General features: G+C 41.6%; 1 protein-coding gene across 1 annotated transcript; it reads right to left on the bottom strand.

Annotated features, from left to right (window-relative positions):
• Positions 1-959: 959 nt before the first annotated feature.
• Positions 960-19550, bottom strand: bicdl1 (BICD family like cargo adaptor 1). The gene is made up of 11 exons (XM_053326227.1): positions 19158-19550; positions 17704-17919; positions 9192-9308; positions 8425-8436; positions 7022-7168; positions 6678-6857; positions 6309-6527; positions 5438-5581; positions 4523-4653; positions 3209-3329; positions 960-1127 (listed from the first exon to the last, which is right to left on the bottom strand). The coding sequence occupies exons 1-11, from the start codon at positions 19548-19550 to the stop codon at positions 960-962; spliced, it is 1848 nt and encodes a 615-aa protein (XP_053182202.1).
• Positions 19551-21386: the final 1836 nt, after the last annotated feature.

Below are 21386 nucleotides of genomic sequence, written 5' to 3'. Positions count from 1 at the left end.
TTACATTTATTTTGTAATTAAATTAACCATGTTTCATGTAACTAGTTACTCCCCAACACTGGTTACTACAAGCGATCCCTTTCACATTACATATAGTCATTTGATTCATTGTTAATATAAAAATATTGATCAGTGCAGCTTCGATCTTATGGTAGTAAATCACTGGAGTGCCCCTTTTAAGGTTTCCACACTTTGACTGTAAAATGACATACTGCCTAAGTACCAATAAGAAAGTTAGCATTCTTTTTGTCACTTGTTTAGTCAGATATACAGTACACGGTGTGATGGCCTCGTGGTGTGAACATCCCCTGAACAAATGAATAAACCTGAGAGATCACATATGGGTTGGTTGCAGCATCATTGCTCCGTACAAAGAGGATGCTAGTCATTCTGCTATGTCTCATCGTATTCTGTTTCAGAACTCGTGACGTGCAATCCTCATCTGTTCTCTCATGATCCTGCCGTGTCCCATATATCCACCTGTCTTTCCCCAGACTCCTTGGCCTGATAACTGGGATGCATACAGTAAGAGTAGTTTCCCTCTCTACAGAGTTGGCAGTGGGGTAGTAGAGATGGTTTTCGTAGGCACTACAAGGAAACCTTCCTTTTTTTTTGGAGGTAAACTTTGTGACCCTGTTCGTGATCTGTAAGACCTCTTTCTTAAGAGAGGGGCTGAAGCCAAAGCCTCTGGGGAAGTCCTATTCTTATATTTTCTATCTCTCATTGTCAGCAGCCACCAATGAAACCAGCAAGGAGAAGAGTAATGGGAGAGATAAAGTGCAAAAATGACCCCCCCCCCCCCCCCTTCTTCCCTCCCAAACTTCAGTGTGTGTGCGCCACTGCCCGTCTTTGGCTGTGTTGTTACCCCCTGTTACTGTACTGTGATGTCGCTCCCTCCTTCTCCCTCGCCTCGTCTGTCTCTTGTCTGTCTGCTGTGCTCAGGGTCTGTCCAACAGGGCTCAGTTCTTTTTGAAAAAAGAGAAAAGTCTCCTGTCCCGGTCGGAGATGCGGTGAGCTCTCCTGGAGGACTGGGCCCTCGACGACCCTGACAGGGAGGATGGGGCGGAACGCCACTCGTCCTGGTGCTTGTCCATCAGCTGCTGGTCAATCACTCTGTGCATATCATCCTAGAGACGAGGACAAAGAAGTGAATGAGAGGACATCTGGACAGAAAGGGAGCGTGACAGGTTGTTGAGGGACGTTTTGAGGAGATCGGACTGAATGGTTACCTGTTTGGTATTAATTACAGGGACACCACAATCACCTTTCACCTCTGTGTAGATCATTTGTTTATGCTCAACACCTCTTAGAAATATTATCAGAACTACATGCATCTTAATCTGGCATTTGTATATGATATTGGTTAAATTGACAAAAAGTCAGATAAACATACTAAGGGGCTCCAGGGCCAAATTGAGGTTGCCTGTACCCCTTATTGATTTACAATTTCCACATTACTTGTTCTATGGCCTAATACTACCTCCCTTGTGTGGTAATTTGATTAAAACTCATTACTTTACAAATAAACAATAGAATTGAAACAATAAATGTTTTGCAACTTGAAACAATTATTTTCAGGTTTGATTAACCTGCTGTGGCTCAGGAGGTAGAGCCACAGCAGGTGCTTCTCCAAGCACACATATCGTCCTTGGAGAAGATACTTAAACCCAAATTGCTCCCGATGGCTGTGCCAACGGTGTATGAATGTGTGAGTGAATGTTAGTTTCCTCCTGATGAGCAGGTTGGCACCCTGCATGGTAAGTCCTTCCATCAGTGTATGAATGTGTGTGTGAATGTGAGAATGTGATAAGCAGTGTAAAAGCACTTTGAGTGGTCAAAGAGACTACAAAAACACTATACAAGTATAGTCCATTTAGCATTTACCATTATTTTTACTAATATTTTTAAGATAAATAAATAGTGGACCCTGGTCACAGATCACATATGTGTGCATACTGTAAAGAGTATCTCTGAATCGTTCATCAGAATAATGTTAGAGGACTGAGGAGGTAATAATATCCAGTCATTTAAAAATAGATGCAAACATTAGAACAAAATCTTGTGACTCCCAGGAGGGGGTACCACTGTTCTAAATTGCACCAACTTGACTTGTCCAAGAGATGAGAAGTTTCTAGGTTTTTTGATAGTAGTTAATGACAGATAAAGCCACCAGGGGGCTCTGACAAGCTATGGAAGACTGAAAATTAGCACTAGATGAAATACATGGTTGCTATATTTCTTAAAACAAACCTAATAAATCAACTTTATTAATCATTTTAAACTATCTGAACACTTTCTATTACAAAAGGGTCTTTTTGGATGTCACCTAATCACTCAACAAATAGTAAGTAGTGTTCTGATCTGCTGGAGGACACATGGGTGTTTTTGATGTCTGTGTTGTCATCTTTCAACAGGTAAGCTCACCAGTGAGCCGATCACCTAAAAACATTCCTTTAAGGGGTGCAGGTGTATGGAAAGAGAAGACAGAGGTAGGTGGAGAGAGAGGGTGGTGGTTTAAATGGTTCTCAAAGGTGGTTAATGGTTTGAGATAGAAAGGGAGCTGGTATGCGCGTTTCTCCGTGGCATGGAATGGCTCAGCATGGCGTGGTCGGGTTAGTGCAGGGTGGAACGGCGAGATGGCGCAGCTCGGCTCACCTCTAAGGCAGGAGGGGGGGTACCACAGGGGAGAAAGGGTGGTACGGAAGCTGAGAAAGGCCACTAGATCAGAAACCACAAGAGCCAAACAGTAAAGAGCCCTGAGGAGGCAAACTGTGGGCAGGGGAGAAGAGAGAGGAAAGAGCTGGTAGTTACAGGTGAGGGAGGGCAGGGAGGGAACACACACTCACACACAATGTCCTCAGGTTATATATGTTATATGTTTCCTTACTGACATACACCCTCAGAAGTTAACTGAGATTTAACGTATGTGCGCAGAAAACTGTTAGAAGTGTTACAAGGGAAGGTGAGGAAAAAACACAAACTGATCTTGAAGTTAGTGTCATTTCATTTGTACACAACCTATAACACCATCAAGTAACATTTCTATTCATATTAGTAATTTTAAGATATATAGAAAAAATCAATCCGAAAAACAAATTTAATAGAACAGCTTCATAAAAGACAACAACCTTTTATAAAGCTGTTGTAAAATACTTGACAAATAGAGTATTAAGCTTTTACTAAAAATTGCTTGTGACCTTTGACCCACCTGCCAGGCCTCCAGCTGCTGCGACAAGTTGAGCTTCTGCTGGATAGCGTCCAGGAGCTGGCTATTCAGAGACATGATGTCTATTTTACATTTTGCCAGCTCCATCTCCACCGCTTTCTTCCTGCAAAGCACACACACGGAACAGTTAGTGATGACAGGCTAGCACGATGGCCCTAAAGAGATTCTGCTTCAGCTGTTTTACATGATGATGAATGTAGGGGTGACTCTTTAAATGAATAGGAAGAAATATGCGTATCTGTTTTCTTGATAAGGGTTAGATGAGAGGATTGATACCACTCTCATGTCTGTTAAATATGAAGCTACAGCCAGCAGCTGGTTAGCTTAGCTTAGCAGAAAGGATGGAAGTAGTGCTAAACAGATAGCCTGGCTTTGTCCAAAGCTAAAAATAAATGCAATGGTTACTACCACACAGTGAACAGAAATTCACTGCTTATGTTTTTACACTTTCATTTTTGGACAGGCTAAACAAACAAGCTATAATATTAATAGTGTAATTTGTGAACTTTAGAGGTGCTGGTATGTAGATTTTCTGCCTTTGAGCCAGGCTAACTGCTTCCAGTGCTAAGCTATGCTAACTATCCCCTGGCTGTAGCTCCATATTGAATAGACAAACAAGAGTGGTATCGATCTTCTCATTTAACAAGAAAATTAATGAGCTGATACTTCCCAAAATGTCTATTCCTTTAAGCAAAAAGCAAAGAAATCCAGCATCTACACCCTGTATGTTTTTTTTATCTCTGTGTTGTGAAGTGATATAATACATTTAAAGGCTAATTCTGCTTTGTTACAACTTTGGTCTTATTTTCATAGTATTAGCTTATTTTGCCAGTAATCATTGATGTCTGGGAGTGTAACAACACTACCACAAATAAGTCAGACAGGGCAAAAGATGCAAGCCATCACACATTTTTTTTAACAAGCTAACAGGTTTAGCCAAATTACATAAATCCCTTCCTGTCTGTAAAAAGTGATGGATGTTTATGGACACTTTATGGATGCTTTGTTTTTTCATCTAAATTTGTTTAAAACCTTTATGATTGTCTGACTGCTTATGTTTTTTGTCCACTCAGGGCTGTTTTTAGGGATCTCGCTGCAATTATTATTGTGGTAATATAAGATTAAACCTAAGTTGTATTAAATAATGATAATGATTCCCACTAGTCATTGTATTGGTGAAAAGCATTTAGTTACAGCTCCATTCTACATATTCTACATGACATTGAGTTACAGTTTGGAATTATAACAGTATCAGTGCAGCACTCATCAGTGTTCATGCGTGTGTTGTGATCTTACTTGGCTATGGCGTCATCTCGGTCTCTAATAGCACTCTGGAGCTGCTCGCTGGGTTCTAGGACTTCAGACATTGCCCTCATCCGCTCATTATCCTCCTGGAGAGAGCACATCTCTACAGAGAGCAGCGCCATCTGTAGGGAACATAGAATGACACACCTGTGAGTGTTCATAGTTTCTAATGTTATACTGAGGGTTTGTTTGAGTCAGTTCATAACTACAACTAACCTGTGTATGTGTTTAGAGCTGATTTTGTCTAAATTTTGAAAGACAGACACGTTTAAAGGATCAGTGTGGAGGATTTAGTGGCATCTAGTGCTGAGGTTGTAGATTGCAACCAACTGAATACCCCTCACCCTCCCCTCTTGCAACACAACAATGTGAAAGTCCCTCTCTAGAGCCAGTGTTTGGTTTGTCTGTTCTGGGCTACTGTAGAAACATGGCGGATTCTGGGGAAGAGGACCCACTCCCTATGTAGATATAAATACGTCATTCTAAGGTAACAAAAACACAAAGAGTCTTATTTTCAGGTGCTTATACAGTAATCAAAACATACTTATGAATATTATATATATATATAATATATATATCCCGTTTCTGCCAAGTCCACTCTGCTATATGCCACTAAATTATACACACTGCATCGACATTCTACGTTAAAAACATACATGAAATTCACATCAGAACAACACACATCTGTAGCACTGGGTTGAGTCAATGTTATTCTTAGACTTAGGCGCTCTTAACACAATATTATCTCACCAAGACAGATTGGATGTGATCTTAAATTAATGAGGCCTCTGTGACACGTTTCTTTTCACCTTGTTTGCAGCAAAGTCTTGTGTAAAAATGTCTCACTGTTGTGCACACGCATAGCACATAGCACGTGTGTGACCTTGCACAAGCAGAAGCCAGTACCTGATTGTGCAGCTTTAGCAGCTCCTCTTCGTTGCCGCGTGTTTTTTCCTGCTCGGCGTCATACAGCTCTCTGACTTCTCTCATCTCTTCTCCCATCTTCCTCACCTGCTCCTCCAGAGCTTCCTCATCACTGCGCCGCGAGCCCTATCGACACAAGCCACACACTAGTTCACAACACACACTCAATGTATATGTGTTGTTACCACTCAAAGTGCATTTTTATGTTTCTTTCCCACAGAGGCTCCATCCTTTCAAAGTATTATTAAATTAGCTGTAGGTCTTTAGTTTTAACTTTGCAAAATCATCAACTTTTAGGACGTTTTTTTTTCTTCTACTGGGAAGTAATAATTTTCTGGCTTCTATACATTTGTAGGCAGGTTGTTGGAAAGGAATATATAATTTGATACTAATAAAATGGGGAAAACTAACATATGCAGAAAATACAGTTTCAAATAGTCAATGAATATTAACTTGCATCTGTTAACTACTATCCCAAACCCTCACTATGCTGTTGCACCATTAATGTAGGTTATGTCAGATTTTATCCTAAATGTTCTAATGAAGCAGTTTATGCCTTGAATTTAACCCACTCTGCCCTCTAGTTCATTACAGCTCTTTAAGTTACGTGAAATAAATACGATTTTAGCTCTTTCACAAAAGTTTCTATGGTAATCATGAACTGCTTATGTGTAACTGATATACAATCTCTTTGTTCTTTTCGTAAAAATATCTTGGAGCATGTCTTGTTCTTACTTTCTCTGTAATTAGTACCAAATTACATCGTTCTTCCAGGAAAATGATTGGGAATTTCAAGTATCAGCCATTTAAATATCGCTGACTAAAAGCTCGCATTCAGCACATTCAGCAGTACCGTAGACTCGTTGCCATCCAGCAGATTCTGTGTCAACCTCCGTAGCTCCAGCAGGCTGGTGTGAAGGCTCCCAGTAGGCACATCCTTGGCTGAGGACGTCTCCGAGGACTCGTCCATGGAAGAGTCCGTGGACAGGGCTGAGTCTGTGACGTCATTTCCCCGGAGATGGGAGCAGAGTGAGCGGACCTCGCAGTAGGCCTCCCACAGCTGGAGACGCAGCTACACAGTCGGGGAGAGAGAGAGAGTTTAGAAAAAGGACAAGTGAAGTATTTTACTGTGGTTTTGGTGAGCTGTCCCGCCTGATGCAAGCTGTCTCCACAATTAAACACAATCCTACTGTTGTAATAATACGTGCAGGTGCTTGGTTACCTGCTCCCTCTCCTGCTCCTGCTCCTCCTGCTCCATGCACTGCTCTATCTCACACAGCAGACTGGACGGGTGGGGCGTGATGCTTTGGAGACTGTGCTCCTCCGTCAGCTGGTCCAGCCGAGCGGTCAGCTGCCTGTGGGACAACTGAACCTCATGGAGCTCCAGCTGACTCTGCCGTAACTGGTCACAACAAAGGAGTCAATACTGTAACTTATATAGAGATTTGGAGGGAGGGCTGATTGTAGCAGGTGTATAGTGTACATAAAACAACATCAATCACAATATCTATAGAGGTTATAGCTGCCCTGAAAGATATGACAGCTCATTTATTCATGTGTCTGTACCTGTAGGTCCTTTTCGTGATACTGCTTCTCAAACACCAGCGTTCTTTCTCTGAGGTCGTCCACTGTGTTCTGCAGCAGCTCGTTCTCCTCCAGCATTGCGTGCACCCGGCGCTCCAGCTCCATCTTCCTCTCCGACAGCATCTTAATCTAACATGTCAAACAGCAGCGGTTAGACAGTGCGCAGCGGGAAACGGGGCATTAAGTGGACAAACTGCAGGATTGTCTCGATTCCTGGTTGATAGTGGACAGATGGGCGGCAGCTACAGACCTGATTAAAGTCTGAATTTTGTTGTTCCTACGACTCTATGAGGCAAGCTGGGCTCTTACACAAGATTAAAAAGTACTCCCACTGGCCTGAAGAATGTTTGTTGCCTAGCACAGGCGTAGGCGTTACTTGCCACCCTCGTCTTTAGGAATGTCTTTCCTGATAGTGTCTCCACAAAGCTCGATATCAGCTTACTCCTTCTTAACCGTGCCAGTCTAACGGCCTTCCACTCAAGGCTAGCATTACAGCGACCCGACTTGTTCCTCATATTGAGAGTTGTGTTGTTTCCTTTGTCGCCGCCTGAGCAGCTTTCCCCCATTAAACAAACATCAGTTCTTGCTCATTTTTATCCCTCCTGCTTTTGACCTACATCTGGTAACCTACTTCACAGTGCAGGAGCTTACATGTGAATCGGTTGCTTTTACTACCATACCACTATCTGACATTGCCAGGTTGTGGATATTTTTGGGGCTGCTATAGTCTCTGTCTTACACAAATAGGGCAAAAAGCCATTTATCATCAACACATGTCATATAAAAGGGAAAGCGGGAAAAAAAGTGGGAGCACCCAGACATTGCAGTATCTCAGCTAAATATAGAGCGGTGGCTGTTTCTCCCAATTATAGCGCAGGCTCTGCAGTCTGGGTGTTTTCTGTGTAGCTTTGAAGTGAAGCTACGGGGAAATCTGAAGTGCTTACATTGTTATGCTTTAACGGTAACTGTGTTCATGACACATAGTATGTGGATGCCATCATGTATGAGCAACATGACTGACATCACAACACATCTCATGCTCCAGTAACCAAGCATGTTATTCATGCCTGATCATAGGAAACAGGGATTGCAATGTCAAATGCCTTTAAAGCTTTTATTCCCTTTAAGTTTAACAGCATGACAGCTGAGTTTTTTTAATATTAGAAGACATTAAATGGTCAAAAGTGTCAGTAAATCATTCAGCAATTCACTTAATGAAATAATAGTGCTTTACCCTATCATCAATTCATTTAATTGGACAGAAAGGAGAACCAATTCATTCATTCTGAGCGAGATTATGGTGCAATCCTTGTTTCTATATATTTTACGAGACGTCACATGCAGCATGCAGTCTGGTTGACAGACAGCGTTCGGTGACCACTCACTTCTAGCCCTTGCTGCTCCAACCGAGAGGGAAGGAGGAACAGGTGAAGAGACAGATAAAGATTATAGAAAGATAGGAAGAGAAGAAAAAGATGAATTGCCCTGACGGATTTAAAAAGTAACTAAAAATGCTAGTAGTATGATAAGGTGGTTACTAGCCTCTGAAAAATTGGATTTGTTTTTGGGCACTTTTTAAGTGAGACTGTGTAACTTTACTGTTTGTGTAACAGTAGCCATGAATTTCCCTTGAGTCAGTTGCTTTAAAGACATCATCATCATCATCATCATCAGGATGTGTGACTAAGAGGAAGTGGGCAGGAACAAAAGTGGGGAACAACAAACATGTCTCATGATGAGGTATGGTTTGTTTGCTTTGTTTTGCTGACTCGGTGATGTCAGTTACACGGCAACATCTATCAAACATTAGCAAACACCAGTCTCCACCAGCTACTGGTCCTACTGGAACAAGTGAGACTGTATCAATAAAACTCCTGAGTGTAGTGAACTGGGCAAAAATGTTGTGTTTCACAGCTTATAAATTCAACATCTGATTTGTTAGAAGAAGAACTTAAAAGTTACATAGTCTCACTTTAACTTCTCTAGTGATGTACTGTTACCATAGAGATTCAGGCTACTCATTGTGTACCAATAACTTAAAACAAGCAACAGTATTGTACAGAAACAGAACTTGGCTGTATGTTTGTGTGATTTTTGTTAGATTTTATATAAAGTGATCTATAAGGGAAAGTGATACTGATAAACGGCTCACCTCAGCCTGTAGAGTTTCTAGTCGTGTCATGTGCTGGCTTGTAGACAGACTCTTCTCCCTGAAGTCATCCCGTAATGAATGGACCTGAGTGGACAGCTGCCTCTCCACCTCTGCAGCCTGGAAAGAAACAGACAGACAGAGAGAGAGAGGATAGTGAAGTTCAATTTTGTGTCTAAAAGTGTGTCAGTAATAATTGATGAAGATCCCCTGCAGGCATGTTATCTGTCTGATATGCTTTCTCCACAAGAAAGTTCAGTTACCTTGTTAAACATTTATAAAAATTACACTGACTCCATCTCTCTCATTGAATAATTGAAAAAAAAAACAAACCCAGATTCTTTTGAATGTGCAAATATCGTTCATTTCAAGTGTTTAACTGCTGAACACAAGACGTCTCATATTTCACTGAAAAGTCTATTTTCAGATGAATGAGGATTAGAGATTTCAAGTTTCCACGTCACACTTGTGTTAGATGCGTACTAGGCTGTGATTGGCCTACATACAGGTTGCGATGTCACAGAAATAATGCTTGTATGTCAGAGAAACTTTCCACCTTCTACATTTAAATGTCAAATTCTGCACATATATATCAGAGGGAGACTGTAAACTTGACATTCTTAACGTGTGACATGAACTGCTCGGTTATATTAGAAACATTACTCAGCTTGTTTTGCATTCCCAAGAGAATGAGGTGATTTACTGGAATCTGATAAGAAATAGCAAGTGCAAGCATACACACACACACACACACACACACACACACACACACACACACAGACATGTTCAAGTTCACCATGTACTCAGTGTTATTGATGTAGTGTTACGGTAACCACCCATCCCCAAACTCTGTTCCTGTAAATGGTAAAACAGCTCTTCCTTTGAAAGCATCATTTTACCCAAATGTCACAGCTCTTTTCAAAAGCTTCAAATAGTCTGTTGCTCATTATTTGTGCGATCCGGTGCAGCAGCAGTAGCAGCAGTAGCAGACTGTGGGAATCAGCTGAGCTTATTGGACAGGTTGGGATCAGGCCACATCGAGCCTGGCTGAGCTTCATTAGCATAGAGCTGCACTCAGGAAGCTTTCTTGCATTATCATCACTGCCATGGCAACAGCAAAAAAAATCCTAAAAAAAATAAATCACTTGCTTTCTGCTCGATCAAGACACACACACTGTAGTAAATGTGTCAAACACTGTAAGCACGGATGGTTATAAAATCCATTTTTAAAACTGTGAAAAGCCGTCCTCAGCTCTAATCCCCCAAACATGTTTGAGCTCTTATTATTAAAGTTTTTTGGGTTTGTCTTTTAATCAGTGGGCGCTGAAAGGAAATAAACACGGCTTTTTCAACATCAGTTTGGAGTGCAGCCTCTGGGTGGCACTAAACGCTGCTGCAGCTTTTCAAGACGCTCACAGATTTACTCAGTCGGTCTTACAGATGCATTCGCTCACTTTCAGTTCACTTCTGTCCTTAGGTAACACTGGTTGTAGTCTGCAGCTGTGTTCTGCTGGGAGTCTCTGGAAAAGGACAAGCTGCCAGGACGGCTCTGCTTCAGTTTCACCGTGCTGGGGTTTGAATCTGAGTAGTAACTAATGCTGCAGCCTCTTTGGAAGCATGACAGCGGCTGCTCTGTTAAAACTTATATGATTTTTTTATGGTAAGATCGTGAAAAAAAAAATTGAATTATTGGTTGGGTTCAGTCATGTCAAAAGGTGAAAATGTTCTCCTTTAAATAGGGCAAAATCTAGGGCAAGATGTTGCAAATACATCTGTCTCCCATTCTGGATGCTCCATTCAGTGTAATTCCAGAAAGTACTGACACTAAAACATTATGCACTCTTAAAGTACACAGCACTGAAATTCTAATTTGAGCTAATAATTTACTAAAGAAATGGGTCATTTTTTAAATAAAATTACCATAATGGCAGTGGCTAGATTTTTTTTTACACAACACTGGTACATCAAATATTTTCTGTGTGTGTCAGTCAGGACAGGATTAAATAATGACTGCTAATAATATATCACTACTTATTACACTTTCAACACCAGCCTCGTGTTTGAGTTTGTCATTTAAAACACATAATGCTAATGGCTGACACTCAACGGATGGGGGCTGATTGATGCTGTGTAGGTTTTAGGTGCGGCTAAGAACAATTTGCAACTTTGTCGCAGTAGTCTCGAGTCACCTTGACATTACTATGAGCTAATGTCTCTGAAGCCAGTGGTAGAAAGACACTAAGCACAATATTCATTTGACAGCTACAGTTACTTTACTAATAAAAACTTTACACACTAAATATACAGTGTAAGAATCTGAAGTATGATTTGTTGAACTAGATTAAATGATCCAACAAAGGTATTTAAAATGAGCTCCACCTTGATCAACTACAACATGAAAATGATATTCATATACAGTACTGTGCAAAAGTCTTAGGCCACCATTAGATATATTGTTTTAGCAATGCTTTAATGACCATATATAATTATTTATCCATCTCTTTATTAGAATACAGCCAAAACATACAGGAAATGTGTATGTAGTATTAAAAACAGCTTCTATAGGCTAAAGTGGCAAGTATTCAGTGTGACCTCCCCTTACACTTGAGCAATAGCAGGAACCTGGCTCTCTTACACCTAAATGGAATGGACCCCTAATTTATATCATTGCCAACACCTGAATTTGTTCTACTATTTAATGTTACAATGACAGCTGTAAAAAAGGTCAGTAACATTTTTGTTGTGTGCAAGACATGCTTGAGCATTACATACACATGCTATTTAACTCATTGGTAGCTCGCTAATATGTATAAGATCAACTTTCAATCACAGAATTTGACAGACATAAAATTGCATCAGCAAGGCCACTCTCAAAGGGAAATCAGCTTCGATCAACTTCAGGACAGTGTTGCTAAAAGAGCTCAAGATGTGCTTAGTGGCAAGGGGGTTCCCACTAAATACTGACTTCTGCCTGTGAATTTTTTTTTTGGGGGGGGGGGGGGGGGTTTACATTTTGTCTGCATATTTTGCTTAATTTCTATCTTAATTAACAGACTGAAACACTAAATATGGATAGCCATTAAAACTTTGCTAAAACAACAAAGCTAGTGGTCACCTAAGACTTTTGCACTGTACATTAATAATAAAGCATTGACTGTGTGTATTTTATTATGGGAAACAGATTGGTGCAAACCCAAAAGGTGATGTTTTGTCAGTTGCATACCCACACTAAATTGTTAAGTATTGTTTCTTATAATGTATGACCTAAATACACTCATTCATTTATATAATAACACTCACACAGGACTTACTTTTCTGCCTTACCAGTAGTTTTACTTTTATTAACTGAAGTACATTTTGCTGACAAGATTTTTATGAACACTCCACAGTGTCCTATAGCTGATTTTACTTAAGTAAAGAATGTGAATCCTTCCTCCACTTCTATCTGAGCCAACAGGACTTCAGTAATAGTGACTAGATGTAGTGGCTTTCTATGTGACAGCTGTATCATCCCGCCTTCTTTGTGCAGGAAGCAGATGTGCAGTCAGCGGAGGCCAAGTGCAGCGACAGGTCACAGAGCTAACGACATCTAACCCACTGGCCCAACAAACTGACAGATTGAGATCACGGTGAAAACACCACAGAGTTTTGATCGTGGGGCGTCTGATTGGCAGATACTGGCTTAATCTGAGCGCAAATTCCTCAGATCCCAGCTCAAGCTTTATAAGCACGGCAGGACAAACAGGGGCAAATCAGACTGCTGGGTCTGAATCCAGGGCAGCGAAGTAGGGCTCAGCAGCAGCAGAGAGGCTTTTTACTCTGACATTTATCTGAGCACATACTGTACGCTCACTTTACAGAGCTGGGAGCTGAGACTTGAAAAAAGTAGAAACTCCTGTTGATTCAGGAGGAAGGTGAAGCTGTGTCTGTGTGGCGGCGGAACACGACCTGGCATTTATGACTGCGAGGTGCGTCTCGGGTCTTTTCGGTCACGCAAACCTCGCATCAAACGATCTGTGTGCCCTGTGCCTTTCTGTGGAGCGCATTCCCATGGTAACAACAACACGGGATGTTTCATTTGCATGTCACTCCGGTTGTCATGGCAACCCGGGACGAGAAGTGGGATTGGCGGAGCTGCGACTTGTGCTCTCGTTGCTTCTGGTATTTTCCTTTTAGTTGCTTTCACGCAGCTCTGCTTTTGTCTAGACTTACGGAGGATGGATAACCCCCACGTTTCTGAAACGGTTACATAACACGCACATCCTCAGAGTGACAATATGTGCCAATCACAGAGCTGATCCTGAAAGCAGCAGCTACCTCGTGGCTGACGGGAGGCAGACGTTGTGTGCTCTAGTGACTGGTGTTGAACGCGGCTGATTGCTGGACAGACGCCCAGGGACTGTGTTCGACACTGGCGGAGGGGTGTAAAAACAAAAAAAAAAGAAAAGAGGAGTGAAAGTGAGTCACTTGCAGAGGGTGATGTGGACACGCTGTTCTGATGAGGCCACAAACGACAAGGGGATGCCACATTTAAGCTTTTGTCATCCAGAGATATTCACTCCATATATTACCCCATGCTTGTTACATTTTGGCAGATTACGAGCCACAAAAGAATGAAATCACTTCCCCTTCCACAAGCCTGAAATAAACAACTTTGATGAGTCACTGGAAGCTGCTGTCTAACGTCTAATTAGGTAAATTCTAGAGGTTGACGCAATTAGAATGAACCATGGCCGTAAAGCACGCAGGCGGTCGCGCTGGAGTCCGTGCATCCCTAGCCATCCTTTTTTCCTGAGCGTGTGCCGTAATGTAATTAGAGAAAGGTCCTCTTCCTGCTAGTTCACTCTGATCAGATTAGGTCTGAGAAGATTGGCTGACCTCACACTCAAGACCAGCACAGACCTCTTCGGTTCTATTGCTGGAGGCTGTTTCTCTATTCCTCTTTCTTACTTATTCAGTAATGTATAGATTAGTCACTCATCAGTGTTGCATTTTCTCACCTGCGCACACACATGCACATGCACACACACACACACACGCACACACACACGCACACACACACACACACACATATGTTCACAGAGGAATAACCACAGGAGGTATTTTTGTCAATCCAGCATACGGTGTGACGACAGAGACGCGTGTGTTAGCTTTTTTCTGCCCAAATATCTAAAGTTACCTGCTGTTATTAATTAAGTAGAGTATGGGTCCGAGTTGTTTTGGTTCCTGACTGAACGCATATGGCACGGATTACCACGGATTATAGCCTAATCCCCTCAGTGCTGCATCTTACCCCATGACTTGCATCACTTCCTACGGAGTGCCCTGCCTTCTCAAGGTCATGGCACTGCAGCCAATCAAAAGCTCTGTTAAGAAATGATTCATTTTAAACAATGCTCTTAGGTTACTCTCTAAGGTTGGCTTTAGGAAATGACCCTCTGAAGGGCTGGAATCATATACGGAGGACAAAAATTTAAATGTATCAATTATTAAAAGCTGATTTTTTTTATTTTTTTTTGATAAACAACAAAAACGGTAGTAATTCATCTTAAAATTAGTTATATTTCAAAGGTTGGCTTTAGAAAATGACACTTCAAAGAGCTGGAATGAAGTATGAAGGACAAAAATTGAAATGTATCAATCAATGAAAGCTGAAAAAACACAAATAAATAATTTAATTAATAATTTAATTACCAAAGAACAAAAATTGTGGTAATTATTCTGAAAATGAGATATATTTCATTTCAATATGGCATTAGAAAATGACCCTCTGAAGGGCTTGAAACACATAGGGAGGACAAAAAATTGAATGTATCAATTAATAAAAGCTGAAAAGAACACACAGGTGAATACTTAAATTAACTATTAAATGAATAAAGAACAAAAATGGTGGTAATTAATCTGAAAATTAGACATATTTCATAGGTTTGCTTTAGAAATCACCATCTGAAAATAGAATAGTCATATATAGACTATAAAAAATATACTAATACACAAATAAATAACTTTTATTTCTATTTATCTATTTCTACTTCTCTACTAGTCCACATGTATTTGTTTCTTATTTCCTACATGCTTTTATTTATTTATACTATTTATTTATGAAATGTCTTACTCATCTACTGTATTGCTTTAGGAGGAATAATATTTACTTGATTATTAATTTATGGATTTAGTTATTTATGTCATTTCACCACATATTTATATATTAGTGTGTTTTCCTAATTAATCAAATACATATTTATTTATTCATTAACCCTCCGTAGTTAAACTTAACTCTGTACTATTCTTCCTGTGGTGTAGTAATGGCGGCTGCAAACTGGTTCAACTTTTTATCTGCATCCTTTGTTTTGTGTGTTATTGTAAGGACGTGGTTGCTCTCTCAATTAGGAGCCTGATCCTCAATAGTGTGTTGTCACCACAGGCCAAACCACTACAATACCAAACTCATCATCATCATCATCATCATCATCATCATCATCATCATTGATGTATTGGACAAGGTAAACGGGAGGTCACATGCAAACCTGTTTAGATTTAATTTGAGCGTTGCAATGAAAGAGTTAACAATAAGTAGAGATGGGGAGGGCAGATGAAAATAGCAGGCCTCCAGTGGCCTCACTACTGCAGAGTTTCCTCGGGGTAATTTCACATTCCCTCCATTCACTCAGAGCTGTAAACAGTTAACATTACTTAGTCACAGCCCATTGCTTAGTAATGAGCATAGATAGAGAGCGAGAGAAAAGAGAAGAAAGCGAGAAAGACAAAGGGAGAAAAAAAGATAAAAATGAGGGAGCGAGCTAGCACTGTGAATGACCTCATTTATTCTATTACCCAGCAGGTCTCCCACTGCCTGCCCAATGCACTGAATCATAAGATCTGGATCGATGCAGTCAATTAAGTCTTGTGAATTTTACTGAGTCACAACGACCGTGAGATACGCTCCCCCACCCCCCCAAAAAACACAATACGGACCCGCAGAAAGGAAATGCACTTTAATTATGCTAAGTGTCTAGATCTATAGAGACTGACCCACCCAAGCACAGTCCATGATCGCAATTTGATGATGGGACTTGGGGGTAAGATGGAGCGAGAGGCTGATATAATCTGATTGAGATGAGAAAAAAAGAGAGCTGGCCTGCGATAGGCGGTGAGTTGGGGGTTAAAAAAAATCAAACCACGCAGAGCATCTCCTCCCTGAACAGCGGGTGCCTGGCAGCAGCTCATGTCTTCTCCCAGGAGAGGAAGTGTGAGCGTTGCTACAGAAAGCACCGCTAAAGGGGTTATCAAAGCACCTGTTCAGGCTTGTCAACCTTTGTGTATAAGGCTCTGGGGGCATCTCGAAATGTGGACGCGGCACCCACTGTGAGCCTACCTGGCTGCAGTCGAGGCTATGAGGCGTTCACTGACCTTTAAGTTGTCGTAACGGTCTTTCAGGTATTTATATTGTACGTCCCTTACCCAGGTGAAGGAGCATGATTTGCACTATTATTTGGGATATATTATTATTAAATCATTCTATATGGTTGTACTGACAAGCCATAATATTTTTTACAAGCGTCAAGGTACAGAGCATGGACAAATTAACAGGAACACCACTGCTACAAACACAACAATGACATGAACAATAGTCTAGCTTCTCAGATAGAGTTCACTGCTGGGCTGTTGCACCGTGGCCACTCTATCTGGATACAGTGTCCTTGTTCTGCTGCAGATTGAGCTGACTGAGGTGTTGTATTGAGCTTCTTAGGAGGATTTAATCTGCTGTTGCTACAACAACATCCACTCCAGCTGTATCAATCTGCATCTACTGCCAATCTCAGTCCACCCTGATGTGTGTACACTACATCTCATCATGAGGGGTATAGCCTAAATTATTACTCCATCAACCCCCGAGCACTGCTTTATGTGTATGCTTATTTATGTATCTATATATCTGCCTGTCTATCTTTTGAGGGACCTTTTCTATTCTGCCCGTCATAATAACTGCACTCAAATTACCTGTCAATATGCAGAGTGGTGTTACGTAAGTGTGCAGTCCAATCACTTTAAATTATTCAGCCTAAGACCCGGAAGCTCCCCTTTTATATTGATGAGTTAGCATAATTTAAGTGAAGTTAGAGAGAGACAGACTGAAGGATGGTAGACCCCCCCCCCCCCCCCCGAGGGATGATGATTCCTCACTTGACTGAGCACCTTATGTCATGTCAGCCAGACTTGAACTGGACTGAGTGGCCTTGAGGCCACTGACAGGAGGAAATACGCGTGTGTGTATTTCACACACACACACACACACACACACACACGTACACAGTACACACACACTTGCACATCCATATGTTTCTTTGTGGTTTGGAAGGGCATTTAAAGCAGCATTAAGACCATGTGACACAGTAACTCAAAGCCCAGACTAATTAAATCTTCCATGCAGATTGGCCCAAGCTGCCTGAAGCAGCACATCTGAGGCATACATAAACACACACACACACACACACACACGGACACTGCTCCTCACCCTACTGAGTTGCTCCAGCAGTCTATGGTTCTGTTCAGAGAGCTCGCTGATGGCCTTGGTCTTGTCCCTGTCAGCCTCTCTCAGCTGGACCTGGTGTCGCTCCAGCTCGCCCTGCAGCTGCTGCACGTCCGTCTCCAGCTCGGCCACGCGGCCCTCCCACTCCCCCTCTCGACTTTCCAGACGCCGACGCAATTCATGCTTCTCTTGCTCTAAATGCTGCATGTAGACAAAAAGGGAGAGAGGGGGCATTAGGGTTTAACCTCTATTGGATTGGATTTTGATGTGAAGCCTGTGTATTGCCTAATTTAAAAAAAAGCATAAGTACGAGTGAAATCACTGCAGGTGTGACAAAGATGCTTGCAGGTGCACATGTGCGTCAACAGACTGAGAAAGTTGTGTTCAGTCCTTGGAAAAATGTCATCTCAATGAGGGTATAAAAGTTCAAGATGGAAACTTGGTCCTTTCATTTAACTAACTTAAAGTTTTATTACAAAACAAGACAAAAAAAGTGCTAACTCATCACTGCAACTATTACACAGGTTGAAGGGCTATAATATAGCGAATGAGATGAACCCATTTCTTGTTTCTCTAGTTCCTGGAGTGACAGTTTAGATTATAGGATCCTTCTTTTTATTCTCTAGAAGGCAATGAATGATTGACAGATGCACTGCAGCACCAGTGGCTGCCAGGGTTTGGATGGGGGTTGCTGTTATTGGTTAAATCCAAGGGTGAAACAGCTGGTATCTGTACGGCCACTATATTCATCTCTGGGTAAACCCCTGAACAAAAGGAGAGGATCAAAAGACAATTAAAACATGACCACACAACAACTTCAGCCACCAGTTAGAATAGGTTACCTGGGAACTGTAACAACATCAGTAAGGAGAGTCTCATATTAAGAGGCAGCTTATTTCTCTGAGCTGCAACATGATGATGAATATGGATCAATGGGCTGAACAGATGTACAGTAGATACAGTAGGCCCTGGACAGTCACAGGATTAGTCTTTGTGCTTTTTCTCAGGCCACGTGCTAGTTTGCGTTAAGGATTTTGGAAACAGCAAGAACAAAAGCTCAGCTGTGCAGTTTTCAGTAAACAACCATGTGTTAGATAATTAACAGACTGTGCTGCATTTTGTTAGCTCTGCTGCTGCTCACTATAAAGAGGGAGGCAGTGTAGTTTACTTCAACTTTAGATCACAATGACCAGCAAGTTTTATCTCAGTCTATAAAATGTCTTCTCAGCTTCAAGCACATTAAGTACTATTATAAGCTCCCATTATGAGGGTATCATGCGAGATGAAACCCTTTCTGTGACAGCTGAAGGGCATAATTTGTTATGGTCCTGGATGGCTTTGTTTACATTGTGTAGGCCCGAGCTTGACTATTCCACTTATGACATTTAAAGGGCAGAATTAAAACTTGGGCAAAATGATATTGTATTCCGCTAGTTTACCTCTAGTTTCTCGCTGAGATCTTTGTGCATTTTCTCATATTGCTTGGTCAAGTCTTGGTTTCTTTCCAGCAATGCTTTTCCGAGTTTAGCGGCTAAAACCAAGTCTTTTTCCTTTTGACGATAGAGCGACAGCAAGTCTGCGTTATGCCCCACCGCAGGCGCCTCTAGGTCCGACAGCTCCTCCTCGCCGTCCCGCTCCCCGGCAAGCATGGCCAGTTCCTCCTCCAAGGCCATGCCGAGGCCTCCGGAGCCGGTGTGCCGCAGCGGGTGACCCTGAAAGCCGCCGGGCTCCTGAGCGGCGGGGCTGGTCCGGGGCTCCATGCTGTCGCTGTCCAGCTCCAGTGGTGCTGAAACCACGGCAGGCGTCTGCAGGTCTAGGCAGAAAGCGGACATCGCCGCCCGGCGGAGGAGAAGCCAACAGATAAGAGCTGACTGATTTCACTCCGGATGAACCCACCCTACTCTGGCTGGGTTGGGCTGACCACACCGGCTTGTAATCGACAATTCATCCATCGCTCTCGCTATTCCGAGTTGGATCCAGTCAGACTGACAACTGCTGTCTTTCCAGTTTCCTAACGTCGCTCTCTCCTCGTTATCCGACCAGTAACGGCTCTGGCTCTGATTGAATCCCCGGTAAACACCGTCTCCTCTGTGGCTTACTGACTGGCTGCTAACTATCACACACACAAAATGTTTTTATCCCGGTATAAACCGCCTTGATGGGCTTTCCGCAGCGGTCGGTCGGTCAGGGTCCCTCCCGTTGCAGGGTCCCGGGTCCCCCATAATGATCGGCCTGTTACACCGGAGGCATCTGCCAGCCAAATAGATGAGCGCGATCCCGAAGCCTGCTCAACCTCGTTCCCTTCTTGAATGCGCGTTCCCGCCACGGTAGTGACGCCAGCTGCAACCTGTTACAAACGGTCACCCCATTGGTTCAAAATGATAGCGCCATATTTTGGTGCCCCTCACACATCTGTGACATCCAGTAGAAGAGCAGGGGGAGACATAAAATAAGAACAGCCTGTTGCCTACAATAATGCACCAGCCACCGTGAGAAAAACCCATGGATGTTTAATGATAATAATAATGACAATAATAATAATAATAATAATAATAATATAATACATTTTTTCATACACAGTAAAACTGAACCTGCTAGACCTGCCATTCAGATAGTAATACTACGCTGAAAGCCAAAAATATATAAATAGGATATTGATATACAATTTGAATAATTTAATAGGCCTATAGGCTATTAAACGTGATATATTATATGATATAGTAACCTGTACGAAAAAGTCATAACAAGTTATTGCGATGTTTAAACTGCCTAGTGTAATTAAGGTTAATTGTGTTCAGGTGTTGCAAGTAGGCTAAGTTAAGTGCACAAATGTAAATATCATGGCCCGTAAGTCAGTAAAAATGTGCTTTTCGGTAAATAATACTTGCATAAATTGTTCCCTTTAAGTTATGAGTTAAGTAACGTTATAGCCTAGCTGCCTTTTATCATTTTACCTGCTTTGACATAATGGCGGCAACAAAACTAATTAGGTTAACTTATCGCTAGCTAGCTAACCTTCACCATAAGACAAATTTAACTGCGCATTATGTAACATGAAAATGGTTTAAACAGGTGAGTCGGTGGTCTTAACAGGTGAATGGGTGGTCTGAGCAGGTGAGTCGGTGCAACTACATCCACAGTGACTCTAGACATTTAGCAGTTTATTGTCTAGTAAGTATTCAGTAAAGCTAACATTAGCCTTAATATTAATGTTACATTTCTCCCTGCAATTGTATGCATACCGTCTTTCATGCTAGACCTTTTTATTATTGCATTTTATATCTTCACTTGTACATATTCTCCATGAAGAATGGTGTTGAGGTACTCGTACTTTAATTACTAGAGTGATTCCATTTTATGCTACTTTATACTTCACTACAGGGACATTTGAGGTTTTAGTCCACTACATTTCTTTGACAGCTATAGTTACTAGTTATCTTGCAGATAGTACAGCTCTGTAATTGATAAATATACCAACCAGCATAAGAAGTAATTAAAATAAGTTCACCTTCACCAGCTAGCTACAACATTAAACCCGTTTTATAAAGAGGTCACCACTCTGGATGAGTACTTCTACTGTTAAATAGAGTAACTAGCTTTAGTAGTCTACATTTTTCTTGATAAACAGGTATTTATACTAGATAAAGGATTTTACATGTTAAGTATTT

This window comes from Scomber japonicus, chromosome 9 (genome assembly GCF_027409825.1).
Source record: "Scomber japonicus isolate fScoJap1 chromosome 9, fScoJap1.pri, whole genome shotgun sequence".
Lineage (NCBI taxonomy): Eukaryota > Metazoa > Chordata > Actinopteri > Scombriformes > Scombridae > Scomber > Scomber japonicus.
The sequence above is the reverse complement of the archived record's forward strand: the minus strand, read 5'-3'. Positions and strand labels throughout refer to the sequence as shown.

Excerpts from the sequence above, each read along its gene's own strand:
- bicdl1 (XM_053326227.1), bottom strand. The coding sequence starts at position 19,550 with ATGTCCGCTTTCTGCCTAGACCTGCAGACGCCTGCCGTGGTTTCAGCA. Across the intron at positions 3,330-4,522 it reads CGAGATGACGCCATAGCCAA|GAAGAAAGCGGTGGAGATGG; the intron begins GTAAGATCACAA and ends TGTGCTTTGCAG. Across the intron at positions 1,128-3,208 it reads AGCAGCTGGAGGCCTGGCAG|GATGATATGCACAGAGTGAT; the intron begins GTGGGTCAAAGG and ends CCTCGTCTCTAG.